The 15,223-nt window shown below is 35.2% G+C and overlaps 1 protein-coding gene across 1 annotated transcript in view; it reads right to left on the reverse strand.

Moving 5' to 3' along the window:
- DPH6 (diphthamine biosynthesis 6) overlaps nucleotides 1–15,223 on the reverse strand; it is a 192,772-nt gene that overhangs the window by 70,399 nt on the left and 107,150 nt on the right. The window contains exons 4-5 of the mRNA XM_069595985.1: nucleotides 14,571–14,644; nucleotides 10,253–10,371 (exon numbers count right to left, since the gene is read on the reverse strand). Of these exons, the coding sequence (XP_069452086.1) occupies nucleotides 10,253–10,371; nucleotides 14,571–14,644 (193 nt within the window). The remainder of the gene's footprint in view (nucleotides 1–10,252; nucleotides 10,372–14,570; nucleotides 14,645–15,223) is intronic.

The following is a 15,223-nucleotide window of genomic DNA, read 5'->3' on the forward strand; positions in this document are numbered from 1 at the left end:
CATACCATCAGCAACATTCATTTCTGACTGTAGTCTACTACTTGTTAATACATTCATTGCTTCTTTGCTTATAAAGTACATAAAGTTATTTACCTAAAAGATAAATGGACAACCTATACTTTAACATTTTTGCCACCAATATGCTAAAAAAAATGTTGAAAAAAAAAAGTTGCAATTATTGAAGCACAGCTGAATGGCCCCAGAGCACATAGACTCCATTAAATTTGCTTACATCTAATTACTCCTGCCTAAGGCAGGTGACAAATTTATTCTTATAAATCTTTCTCTATCCAGTACCCCCAAAATAAAATGAAATAAAATCAGTCATTTTCAATCTAATCACTATCTAAAACTATTTGTAGTATAGCATTTGCTCTTTAAGACCTTATAAAGATGGGCTTTGTGCAATAATCATTATAATTATGTTTTTAATTGCTTAATACAAACATTTTCTTCCAGAAAAACTGGTGTAAGTCAATTATGAAATCATCTATTACCTTTCAAATTAAACCATTTGAGTCACTTAAAAACATTGTTATTTTGAAATTGTTATTCTAGTTGATACTATTCTAACTGATACTATTGATACTATTCTAATTGATGCTATTCTAGTATCCCAAATCATAACTATATCTCATCTGAAATACCTGAAATATCTTTAACAAAGCAGATAAAAATGTGAGATTAAAAGTATAATGCAGGCAGTCAAAAAGTCCCAAGATTTAACCACAATTTAGACACTGACTTTTCTGAACCTGTCAAAAAAAAAAAAAAAACACACATCTCCTAGCTCCACTGAAAACCACAGGCTTAATTGTCTTGCCTATAATCCATCTGCTGCATGGAAAACTTCCAGTGATTTTTAGAGGTGGAGATAGAGAGGTGGATTGGATTTATGTTGCAGCACAATTATACAACATCTAAGTCTCTCTTTTTGCATAACAGGAAAATAAAACGGTAGAGGAAATATATGAAAAACAAACAAGCAAGCAAGCAAGTTACTTACAAAAGGAGAAAATTCAAATTATCCATAAACATGTGTTGACTTTCATATGTTAAAGCAAAAGAAAGACAACCTGAGTTCAAGCAAAAAATTTTTTGAAATACATACAATTCCTGAATAGATATTGAAGACGTATTTCACCAGAACAAATTAAGAAAAAAAAACAGTTAAGAGAAGGGAAGTTGTAACATAAAATAACTGGTGTCAAGAACCTAAACCCAGTGAGAAATTTAATTGTGTCAAAGAAGTTCTATCAATCAGATCATGAAAAGCAAATGTTGATTCTAGAAAACACTGAGGGCAAGAGAAGGGGGGTGACAGAGGATGAGATAGTTAGATGGCATCACTGACTCAATGGACATGAGTTTGAGCAAACTCCTCTGGGAGATAGTAAAGGACAGGGAAGCCTGGCGTGCTGTAGTTGATGGGGTCACAAAGAGTCAGACACAGCTTTGTGACTGGACAACAACAACGTATATATACATTGCAGGCAGATTCTTTACTGTCTGAGCCACCAGAAAAGCCCCTGTGTGTGTGTTTATAATAACTATATACATATAGTAACAATAATATGTGTGTTCAAACTTCAAGGAGTAGAAACTGGGGGAGAAATGTTGCTGGAAAAAGTAAAGGATGTATATCAAACACATACAGGCAAAGGATTCAAGTTACTTTAAATTAGAATTGAATGAAGATAACTTTTCAACACAAAGAATCAGTAGCATTCTCCCAGGAGAATGCTTTCTAGGCAGGATTCTGAGTCTCAAATCCCCTCAAAGATACCTAGTTACCAATAAAATTGTCTAAATAGAGTGAAATCCTATCAGGTCTCTCTAGACTGGAATTGGTGAACATTTTCTACAAGCCAAACAGTAAACATTTTGGGTTTTGTAGGCCATACAGTCTCTTTTGCAATTACTCAACTCTTACATTGTAACAAGAAAGCATCCACAGACAATATGTAAACAAATGAACATGCTATATTCTAATAAAACTTTTTCTCTATTCATCTTTATTTTCAGCTTATAAAATAGAACATATAAGGCCCATCATGGTAAACATATTACTGAAGAAAATACAGCAAGCCATTTTGAATCAAGGTCAATCCTTTGTATCATTGGGATATAAGAATCCCAAATAGGACTGTTTCTGGCCTGCCTATGGGCCAGTCCCTTAAATTCCTTATATTTATTAGGAAGGACTGGAAAGTTTTTATTGCATTTTTTGTATTAATACTTTAAAAATTATAAGCTGAAAATGATTATGAAAAGATTAAAGCTAATTGTAACTAAAGCTAATGAATCCCTCTTAGAACAACATGAAACATTAAAACATCCCACAGAGCAAAAGATAGAAATTTTTTAAAAATATCATGAGAAATAGTTAACATCAAATGGATAAAATGAAAATGGATAAGAAGAAAAATTAAGACATTACTTATTGACTCACCAATCTTACTGAGAATCTCTCAGACAACAGAAAAAGAGGAAACAGTTCTAAATTTTATGAGGCCAGGGTAACCTTATTACCCGTATATGTCATTACTAGGAAAGAAGATTATATCTTTCTTTTCAACATGCATGCAAAATTCCTAAACAGAGTATAAGCAAACTGAATCAAGCAATAAAGAAAGGGACAATTCATTATGGAGTGTTACATGGCAATAAAAAAGCATCAAATACTTATCCAGGCTATAATATACATAAACCTTGAAAACACTATTTCAGATGAAAGAAGCCAGTCATGAAAGACAACATACTGTAGGACTCCATTCATAGGAAATGTGCAGAATAGCAAATATATAAAGACATAAAGATGGGAATATACTGTGACTATACTAATAACTGTACACTTTAAATGGGTGAACTGCATGGCATATTAATTATATTTCTGTAAAATTGTTATAAATAGTGTACAATATATAATAGTTACATGCTCAGACAAAACAGATATAGAACTTTTAAGAGATAAGTGAAATTCAGGAGAGCACATAAAAAATTATTTTTAACTGTTTTCGACAATTACAGTGATGGTGGGGGTATTAGCATTGTGATTCTGAAACTGTTTCACACATTGCTAAAATTTTAATATCCGTATTTATTAACATGCTGAAAGTCAACGTGAGTTTCTTGGAAGCAGAACAGATGATACTCATACACACAATAAGTAGATAATATCATTCTGGTTCTTCTTGGTGCCAGCTCTTTACCCAGAAGCAAGATGAGAATGAGATTCAATATTTTAAGCAGTTGCATCCTCTGTAGGTAAGGTATAAAACTGCATATTTACTTAGGAAAAAGGGGACAGTTGTTTCCCCTCTCCTTCTGAGAGATTCTTTGGAAAAGTAAAAGCAAAGACTTGTGTCTTCATTTTGTAATGTAAAAAAAAATCTCTCTGGGGAGGAATAAAACTAGTGTCTCCAGTTTTACAACCCAGATGTCTCCAAGGTCCAGGTCTCATCCCTCCACCCTTGAAATGTAAACACAGACCTCCTGAGAAGTAAGTCTCTCTGGAGTCCTCTCTGTCTATTCCATCATACATTAAATTCTAATGCTTGCTTTTAACTGAGGTCCCAAGTTGCTGTAAAATTTGCTCAGAAAGCCCTAATTGTGCAGAAGCATAAACGCATTTTCTCTACAACCCTACTTATATAATATGGTACAAAATGAATGAGAAATTGAATTAAACCAAAAGACTGGATTGTTAAGTCAGATTCAAACAAATCTGAGACCTTATCCAGCACCTATCTTTACTGATAACTTAAAGAACAGAAGTAAACAAACAACTCAGCAAATCAAGCAGAGGTCAAGGACCATCAGAACAACTCTCCATGTCCTTCACTGTCATACTGATTATGCTCTCGCTCAGGAGGGCATACAGAGTCAATTAGAATTATAGCACCATTCTTCATATCTTGCCCATCAAAATCAACTTTCTTTTGCGTACATTCACTTTTACTGTGACCAGGGTGGTGTGACCAGAGATATTACTGTCCAATTAAACTGTGGATTCCATCTGGTTTGAGGATTTACCTGTATCCCAGATATCACAGTATAGGTTTTAACAGCCATTGGTTCCCAGATGTCATTGTGCAATACGCTCTCTTCAGGTCAACATAGTGTTGTTATTCCTTTATCTGTCCAAACTCCACCAATGCACCATGAAAAGACAGATCTCACTTATATCTGTGGTACTTGGTCCATTAGAAAACAAGCATAAAGGTCACATGTTCAGTGACGTCCTACCATAATCTATGCTAACGGTAGTATGCTAACTGGCATCTTTAGCTTGGTTTCTGATACTCCTGATTGTTGATCTTTAAACATAGCAACTTCCATAATGATTAGAATATTCCATAGTCTCCTCTGGGTAAGTATTTAGGCCTTCTTCCAATACTGTTGATTGACACAATGTTCCATGAAAGTAAACACTCTATTAGTTCAGTTATTTAGAGCTCTGTTGTCCCTCCAGGGCCATTTCTAGATGTAGTCAGTCTCCTGGAAAAGAGCTCCCTCTAGTGTCTATAATTGGACTAGCAAGTTCTTTTCATCATGATAAGCTTTCAGGAATATTACGTATTTTGGTCTGATATAGAACCGAAAAGTCAGGATCAAAAATCCACACAGAACATCTAGCACAGTAGAGGAAATAGTAATCAAGCCACAATGTGTGTTATTACCATGGTACTTTAGTGACATTTGTATAGTTTAGAAAAATGGCTTGTACACAAAATGTGAATCTCATGAGATTATCAATTAGCATATTATGCCAAACACAGCTCTGCCTGGCCATCACAGATTTTCCATAAATGTACTTCATATAACTCCAGAGAAGTGTTATCAGTAATATCAATTCATTGTATCTCTAGTAAGTCCATCTCCCTCAAGAGCGGTGTTCCAATTTCCTTAAATGAAGTCCATTCAGTCCGGTTCAGTCACTCATTCGTGTCCAATGTTTGTGACCCCCATGGACTGCAGCATGCCAGGCATTCCTGTCCATCACCAACTCCTGGAGATTGCTCAGACTCATGTCCATTGAGTCAGTGATGCCATCCAACCATCACATCCTCTATCGTCCCCTTTTCCTCCTGCCTTCAATCTTTCCCAGCTTTAGGGTCTTTTCCAATGAGTCAGTTCTTCCCATCAGATGGCCAAAGTACTGGAGCTTTAGCTTCAGCCTCAGTCTCTCCATTGAATATTCAGGACTGATTTCCTTTAGGATGGACTGGTTGGATCTCCTTGCAGTCCTAGGACTCTAAAGAGTCTTTTTCAATGCCATAGTTCAAAAGCATCAATTCTTCCGGTCTCAGCTTTCTTTATGGTTCAACTCTCACATCCATATATGAATCCTGGAAAAACCATAGCTTTGACTAGATGGACCTTTGTTGGCAAAGTAGTGTCTCTGCTTTTCAATATGCTGCCTAGATTTGTTATAGCTTTTCTTCCAAGGAGCAAGCATCTTTTAATTTCATGGCTGCAGTCCCATATGCAGTGATTTGGGGGTTGACACTGTGGTGATTCTGCAGTGATTTAAATGAAGTCCATTACATGCACATATTCTGTATTTGAAGGACTAGATCAGGCTATAGTATTCGGGTCTCAGTCATGTCTGACTCTTTGTGACTCCCGTGGACTGTGGCCCGCCAGGCATCTCTGTCTATGGAATTCTCCAGGCAAGAATATTGGAGTGGGTTGATGTTTCCTTCTCTAAGATCAAGCTATGACAGGTGGTAAAAATCTGTTTTCCATTACACCTAGGTAGGTGTCTTAGCAACATACTGTTCTGTTTTATGCCCACAAAGAATGAAAAAGCTCTACTGTTTGGAATTTTTCACCTACATAATTTATTAGTAATTATCATCAGAAAAATGATTGGAATGGTAACTATAGACAATAAATCATTAACTGAGTGTAACTATAGTAAATAAACTACCACTATACTGAACCATCAACTGGAACTTTGTCATTCTGTTGCTTCAGACTGCCCAGGTAAAATCTTCAGATAGAGCTCATATATCAGCAACTTCCATTCTCTGTAGGAAAGAGGTCCAGAGTTTCCTCTCAACATAAGTAGACAGTATTAGATCTGAGAGGGATGCCTTAAGTGTGTTATTCTCTAGCTCAGAGGGGCTGGCAGGTCACATGACTGTACTCTGCTAGAATTGTAATCTACTTATAAGTGCTTTCCCATCTCCTCTGATACCCTTCATTTCCATTTACAACCTGTTTTGACCCATACCCTTTCCCCTATGATTGGCCTTTCTGGCTCAGTATATGTATTATAAAACCACAAGGGCCGTAAGAACAGCAGCCTAGTTAACACTTCTCCTTGGACTCACTCCAAGGTTGATATTACAGATTTTGACAGATAAAGAATCACAAGACACATGGCCCTGTGTTTAGACATAGGCCTTAATTTACCTCCGTGGGTAAAGCTGTGACATATTCCCAAGAGTCTTTAAGGATACGCAATGTCAAATTTAGTAGTATTAATATTGCGTTTTCTGCATTGATAACATTTTCTTTTGGTGCATGTAACTTTAAGCTCAGGCCTGGGACCAAGAGATCAGGCAAAACCAAACAAACAAAAAAACTTGTAAAATGGGAAAAATAGATAGTTGTATACTTAAATCATTCCCCATCACCTCATTCTTACCTTCCAATCCCAGACGCATTCCCAGTAGAATCTTGGCATTGCTTGCTACCATAGTCAATGTTGGCATAAAATAATTTAATTAAGCTAATCATTAAATCCCTTTTTCTTTTCTGGCCATTTTAATTAACTAGTGCATCAATTTCCCGTTTCAGTCTTCAATTATATGCTGCTCTACGGATGTTAACAAATGTAGCATACCTGTGAGACATTTCTTGTCCATTTCTGTGTATTTATAGCAGTAAAATGTATACAATGGTCAGATTATACTGAAGTGGGCCAAAGGATGGGGAACTGGCTGCTCCAAACTTTAACCATACTTCCCAATATTGCCTAAGTTAAATCCGGCTCAGGGTTAAACAGGTATCATCCCAGTTAACACTCATTTGCAGCCTCTTGGGGCTTTTGGTAAAGGTCCAATATAGTCTACTTGCCAGCTAATATTCCAGTTCTTGGCTTTGGGAAATTTTATTCACTGCCATGTTTGTTTTCATTTTTAAAATTGGCTTTAAATAAAATACGCCAATTTTAAATTTCAGGAAATATATACAGGCATGCAAGCATCAACATAATTACACAGAATATTTCCACCACTCTAAAAAAGTTAATGAGAAAAGTTGGATGCTGTCATTTTCCCACTCTGCAGTCAGTCCTTTCTCCAACTCCCAGCATCTGGCATCCAGTTACTTACCATGTGTCTATAATTTTCTATTTTTAAAATGTCACATAAATGGAATAATATAATATGAGCTTACTTGTATCTCACAACTCTCAAATACTTTCTTCTTTGATTAGTAGGTTAATAGAAGTATGTTGGTTAATTTCAAAATGTGGGGTGGGGGTTCTCCAGATACATCTCTGTTAATTTTGTATATTCGGAGATGTGTATCTTTTCTCCTATCTTTTCATTTCCCTCCTTTATGCCTCCTTTCTTTTGGATGGCTTGGAAGTTTTTTTTTTTTAACTATGTGGCCCTATGCAAGGTAACTAAGTTGGAAGATCTGTTACTTCCCCCTGAATAGTTTCTTCACTTCCCAAGAGTAAGGTTTTCATGACCTACTCACATATCATCATTTACGCCAATGGATCTGTGTTCAACTTAGTGAATTTTTAAAAAATAGACATATTTATGTAATCAAAACTCAAATCCAGATTTAGATCATTGCCAGTATCTCCCTAGTCAATACTTGCCCTCTTGGAGATAACAGTTTTCCAGATTCTTAACACTGTAGATGCATTTTTTTCTATTCTTGAATTTTATATGGTTGAATCATACAGAATATGCTCCATATACGTGTGTGTATGTTAGTCGCTCAGTTGTGTCTGACTCTTTGCAACCCTATAGACTATAGCCTGCCAGGCTCCTCTGTCCATAGAACTCTCCAAGCAAGAGTATTGGAGTGGGTTGCCGTTCCTTTCTCCAGGGGATCTCCCTGTCCCAGCGATCGAACTGGGTCTCCCACATTGTAGGCACATTCCTTACCATTTGAGCCACCAGGGAAGTCCCAATATTATATATACACATACCGAAAAAAGATAATCAGCATCACTCCAGTGTTATCTCTGGGAAAGGGAATGATTGGCAAGAGAAGAGTTGATAGAATATACAACAAATTTTTCTGTAACGTGAAAATTTACCATGTATTGCAAGAATGTTTTCATGTAATACTTATACAATTAAAAATAAATATTTCTAAATGGCAGGACTGTTCTGAAATCCAATATGGAAATAGTGTTTAAATAAGTCTAAAAACCAGAAACGTCAATAAATACTAATTCATTAATATGAAAATTTCATGAGTTCACTCACACCTGTAAGACACTTAAGTTATGTAACACAATTATTGGAAATATGTTTCTATACATCCATATAGAGCCAACCCTCATATAAGACTATTCCATAATTTTAGGGCCACAGAACTTTGCTGACACCTTCTCCACCTGGAAAGGTCCTACTGTCCCATTCTTTTGCTTAAAATTTTTTCTTAAAATTAAAGTGTGTGTGTGTTGGGGCGGGGGTGGGGGTGGGGGGGAGTAAGCCTGAACACCTACATTGAGTCATTCATATCTGTATCTTTAGAAGGACTGTGCCACTCAGCAAATCTTTCTTTAATAGTGTTCTTGAGAATAATTTTTGTCTCTGTGCACCTATAGGCAATCAATAGAAACTATGTGCTATAAATGTTAAAATCAGATCTATACTTTTGTCATTGGAATGTCAGGGACAAATCAACTTGCTTTTATATTTTACCCAAAAGTTTAATACCGTTAATCACCATCTCCAACCTTTACAATGAGGCACACACACATACACACAAATGAAAAGTAATATCAGTCACAGTAAGGTCATAGTCTATAGCTCTGTTTTTCTAACAGGTCAGGTTCTCTCAGGGTTATAATCTATTCCATTTTCTAGCAGTATTAGGGGCAGAATATGTACTGTCCAGCGAAGTGTCACATGAACTTCAATATGGAACTATGCAATCTTAGAAAATCTGCCAGTGAGCAACAAAGAAAGTGAGAGCATACTCTGTGCACATTCATAGGGAAACTCAAGGCAAATATATCTGTAGTGAGAATTTCAATCAAAAGAGTTACTGAGCAGCATTTTCTCAAAAATAAGAACACAAAACCACCTCATTTTTTTCTTTTTAACAGCTAAGGAGATCAACTGCATGTTCTCTAAATAAGGCTTTCCACTAAAGATAACACCTTGATTTCTATAAGAAGAGAGTAGCTTGGTGTTTACCAAGAAGAAATACTATGGAATCTTCCTTTTAACACTGTTTAAAATGTGAATTTATTTGCAACATCTTCCATAGCTTGAGACCTTGTTATTTCAGAGATCAGCAAGGTATACACTATCAAATGAGGTACATGATTTAGGCTTTGAGAACCCTGAGGCTCCAGGGCATTTACTGTAATAGGCTCATGAAATAAATGAATTGGGCTCAAACCCCATGGTTCCTTGAAAATGAATATAATTATAAAAACTCAAAACAACAAATTGAATGTGTTCATATGTAATATCCATATTTGAATCAGATTACCACCTGCCTGTTGTGTCTATGCTAACCGATCAAATGACACTATCTCAAACGTGAATTTCTCATTGTCCCTAACAAAAATCCACTACCCAGCATATTTCTGATACCAGAGAGTCAATCATTCTATTGATACTTAGCATTATTCAAGGTGTGTTAAAAAAAAGATAAAAATATCATGTGTTGTGCCAAATATAGATTTTAAAAAGCTTAAAAAAATAATCAATCTATACTTTTTGTTCCCTATGAATCTGAATTCCGTATCTTATAAAAGGAACTTAAATTGAAGGACTACAATATAATGCCAGTTTAGAGGCAGTTATATATTTAGGGACAAAAAAGAAAGCCAAAAAAGAAAAAAGACTCACTATTAATCACTTTGGTAAGTAATCAAAAGCCCATTCTAAAACTTACCCTTACTCAATTCCTTTAGCTTATAACTCCACGTTTTTATATTCTAAATCAATCTTCCTTGTCAGTTGTAACTGTTTATTAGTGAACTCAGATTATCTGAGTGGTAACAGACAGCTCCCTTGAAAGTCTGGCTACATACCTAGAGCTGCTACTTTGATGATGATTGCTTGAATGTTAGATGATATCATCTCTTGGAGCAAATCTTCCTGGTTTCTCTGCCAAAGGTAAGCTAAAGGCTGGAGATTAAGCCTTTTACACCTATAAAATAATTTTAAAAAACCACATAACATCTTAATGTTCTATATTTAGATCCATTGCAATTACTTTGATTTTAAACATACTGTTTCTCTCAAGGATTTTAGCATATAAAATACTTTAAAAAGCATGTTTTGCATAATGAAGTTTATGTATATAACATAAACATGTTTAATATCCACAAGCTACGCCTAAACAGATAAAAATGAAATCTCCAGGCAGATTAGAAATATTAATTTTAGTAAGACTCTAAGTTTAGAAATCTAGCAAAAAAGCTTCCAAATGCTAACAGATGATTATTCTTGTTTTTAGAACTTCCTTAGGAGTCAAAATTGCAAAGCTATGCAAAATAGGCAAATAAATTTATCCTAATAAAACAATCATATTAATTAGGATAAATTTATATCCTAATGAGATAATCATATCTTAATAAATAATCATATACTGATTAAATTTATAATATCTATGGTTATATGAACTACTCTTATCTGACTTTGAAACTTTTTAAAGAATTTGACTCTGAGTGGGTAGAGATAAATTAGAAGTATGAGAGTTAACAGATAAAAATTATCTATTATATATATAAAATAGACAAACAACAAGGGTTTACTGTGTAGTACAGGGAACTGGAACTATATTCAGTATTTTATAATAACCTATAATGGAAAATAATCTGGAAAAAATATACGACTTTGCTATATACTGAAACTTTGCTATACATACTTTGCTATACACTTTGTTATACTTTGCTATATACCTGAAAATAACATAATATTGTAAATCAAGTATACTTCAAAATAAAAGAGAAAAAAAGGTGAAAAGATACTTTAATAAAAACAAGCAAAAAGAATCAAGAATAAGCATAACTGTAATGACAGCAAAAAAAAAAAAAAGAATTCATGTCTGAGTGAAAAGAAAGAAAACAGTAATAACAAAAAGTGCATACACTGAGCACTTAATATGCTGCAAGTATTGTACTACAAATTTTACATTATGGTGCTAGAAGAATTCGGATTTTGGAGTCCAGACAAATCTGAGTTTGAAACCTCCTCCTAAACTCACTAGCTGCATGACTTTAACAAGTCAGAGCTAAGCTTTAGTTTTCTAGTTCATATATAGGGACAAAAATGTTTCTTTCCAAAGTTCTTGAGAAAATTCCAATATTAGAAAGTGAAGTCACCTTTTATTCCTCTTTTCTTCACATTCTACATCTAATCTACCACAATGCAGAATACAATCACTCCTCACCAGTACCACTGGTAACATGCTGGTCGGAGGCCACTATCTTTCGGCATACAGTGGAAGCAGAGTCCGTGTGTTTTTTTTTTTTTTTTTTCACTCTACTTGGCAGAGAATTTTTATTTTTTAATATAAATTTATTTATTTTAATTGGAGGCTAATTACTTTACAGCAGAGTCTTAACCACTGGACTGCCAGAGAAGTTTCCATTCTAGCCCTTTTAAAATAATTTTCAATATAATAGTCGGTGTGATCCTTTTAAAACATAAATGGATCATGGGATTCCTCTGCTATAAACCCTCCCTTGTCACTCCTAGTAAATAAGCTCTTCAGGGATCCCACCCCAGTTGGCTCTCATACCTCACCTCCCACTACACTCCAACCTGCCCCCCACCCTGCCTGCTCACTCTTGTCTAACATACTTGCCATGTTCCCTACCTTCCTCACTTGCCTCATGCCTTTAGTTAGATATCAGGGAGGATTAATTAATTAAAATTAATATAGATTAACTTAATCAATTAAAAGTAATATAGATAAAAATGTTGTAAAATGCTTGGATAAAATAGGTATTCAATAAACAGTAGAGACAAGTGATTCACTCAAGTCAAAGTGTAAGTGGCTGAGCTCAAATTTCAAGTAAAAAATATAGCTCTAAGCTCCACCATCCCTAGTGTCAGTAAGGCTTCCTGGATGACTACTCCAGCATACATGGAACACTCTGTCTTGCAGAAAATTCCAATACTTATTAAATGTACCATATATTTGGTCATTTACTCATACATGGTCTTAAGAAATATTAATACCACTTTTTTTTCTTGCACATATACCTTGACTTTCAAAGAAATCAAGATCTTCCTTAATGTTGAGACTGTTTTATATAATTTTCTTTTGTAAAATGTCCTGAGCATCTAAATCAATGTTGAGACAATGCTGAGGCAGTTAATAAACAAAATAACAAAACTGTAACTACCCACGTAACACAAGCATTACAGTTTTTGCTGTCCTATCACCAATATTTAATGTCTACTAACCAAATTTTTCTCTCCACATTTTTGAGGTAAACATTTTTTGGTTGGTTGTTTTTGAAGAAAATTTTATCCTTTCCTGGCCTTACTGGAAAATTCTTGGTTGTTTCTTTGGCATCCCTGATCTTTTGAGTATCTTTAGACTTAAGTAAGTCATATTTCTTTGGAGTCTTCCCTGGTGGTGCAGTGGTAAAGAATCTGCCTGACAATGCAGGAGATTCAGGTTTGATCCCCGGGTGGGGAAGACGCCCTGGAGAAGGTAAGGGCAACCCACTCCAGTATTCTTCCCTGGAGAATCCCATGGATGGAGGAGACTGGTGAGCTACAGCTCATGGGGATGCAAAACAGCTGGACATGAGGAGCCTAGCAGGCTACAATCCGTGGGGTCACACAAAGTCAGACATGACTGCGCGACGTCACTTCACTAGCGACTAAACAACAACGTATTTCTTTACCTATTTAAATTCTTTACCAGTGTAAAATATCATGGCTGAAATAAGTTTCCTCTAAATCACTACTGTATTTGAGCGTGTGACATCTATTCAATTCATTATATCTCAAAAATATAATGAAGAAATTGCAAATTGGAGAGTGGCTAATTCAAAACTGAGTTTGTAGACCCATGGCTCCCAATAAAGAAAGTTAAGTCACTCAGTTGTGTCCGACTCTTTGTGACCCCATGGACTGTAGCCTACCACGCTCCTCTGTCCATGGGATTTTCCAGGCAAGAGTACTTGAGTGGGTTGCCATTTCCTTTTCCAGAGGATCTTCCCAACCCAGGGATCAAACCTGTGTCTCCCAAATTGTAGGCAGACGCTTTACCATTTGAGCCACCAGGGAAGATTAAAAAAAATACTGCAGATGTGCTTTTTTTTTTTTTTTGGTGCTGAAACCCAGGAATGAACAGATGTGCTTTATTGTATATAATATGGTTAAACTATTTTTTGAAGTGTACCTGAGACTGCATTTTGAGAAACAGTCTGCCTCCACTTTTGAGTAGCCAATGGGCCCCTCTCTCATGTAGATATAAAGCGGCTTCCCAACAGGAACACATTTTTATTGTCTCCTTAAAGCTTTCATGAATAGATGTCAGTCCTACCTACAGTTTGGCTACCCATTAAATCACGTATGTTTGAATTTATTCAAAAGCAAAGATTTTTACACAAAATATTCTCAGAGAATATGACTTAAAACTAGATGAGAATAATATTATTTTTAACATTTGGCTAAGGGATATGCAATCCTTCTCCATCTATAAGTCAGCTGTTCTCAAATACAGGCAGATAGAACACAAGGAAAATTTTTTCAAAATATGCATTACTATCTCACATGGGAGGCGGGGGAGATGGGAGGAGTAACAATCTAATGATTCCTTTAAAGTTGAATGGGTTTTTATAGAAGTATTTCAACCTCATGAATATTCTTCTCTAAGAACTGAGTTTGAAGGACCAAAGAAGATATTTCTTAATATATGTTTCCTTTAAAATATTACTATACTTTTTCTATTTGCTCCTGATTTTTATTACAAATGATAATGAGTTAAAATATTAAAAAGTTATACTATTTCAAATAAGGGAAATTTGAGACTAATACTTCAAAAAAACTTTTGCTTCAATTTTTATTATAATTTTTCCTTATGGTAAGTAGATAAGTTTTCTCATGCATAGATATAAGGATAGAAAAAAAAGTAAAACTACAACTTTTGTTACTTAGGGCAATACATTTAGTTTCATGGGACACGTGGCGGCGGTGGTGGTTCAGTCACTAAGTCGTGTCTGACTCTGCGATCCCATGGTCTATAGCCCACCAGGCTCCTCTGTCCATGGGACATGTAGAATGCTATATCTATTTATTATTGGGGTACAATTATTTATTTTTCATTAATTCACATTCTTAATTTACATTTAAAAAATATAAAACAAATTAATGTTCTCTTACACGTTTTCTACTCGAACACGCTGATAGTCAGAGAGTATAGCACCTACTGATATTCCCTCTACTTCTTCTTTCTCCTGAAAATAAAGCAAAACATGTTTAAAAAAATAAATAAGCATGTGGCTCTGTATCATGTTCTGAAAATTATAAATGAATTGTTTCATTTAGAAAACCACCTTGAAATAGAATAATTTACTGAAAATACAATCCACGTTCAGGGGAAAAAAGTATATTAAAAAAATATATGTTTAACTCACCCTCTCAGTTCTGGGGAGAAATAATTATTCTTTTTACCAAAAACCCCAATTACTAGAGACCATTTTCAAAGGAGAAGATAAAGGCAGCACTCCCAAAATGTTTTCTGACTTGATATACCTTTAAAGATTCACTGATGTTTGACAGAAGTTTCTAAGAAATTTTTATTTAAGGAAATTTTTTCTATTTAAGGAAGTTTTCCCAGATTAAGTAACTTTAAAAAAATTGAACCAGTGGTTCAGTTCAGTCGTTCAGTAGTGTTTGACTGTTTGTGACCCCATGGACTGCAGCATGCCAGGCCTTCCTGTCTATCACCAACTTCCAGAGTTTACTCAAACTCATGTGCATCAAGTCAGTGATACCATCCAACCGTCTCATTCTCTGTCGTCCCTTTCTCCTCC

The sequence above is a fragment of the Ovis canadensis genome, chromosome 7, assembly GCF_042477335.2.
Source record: "Ovis canadensis isolate MfBH-ARS-UI-01 breed Bighorn chromosome 7, ARS-UI_OviCan_v2, whole genome shotgun sequence".
In the NCBI taxonomy this organism is placed as follows: Eukaryota; Metazoa; Chordata; class Mammalia; order Artiodactyla; family Bovidae; genus Ovis; species Ovis canadensis.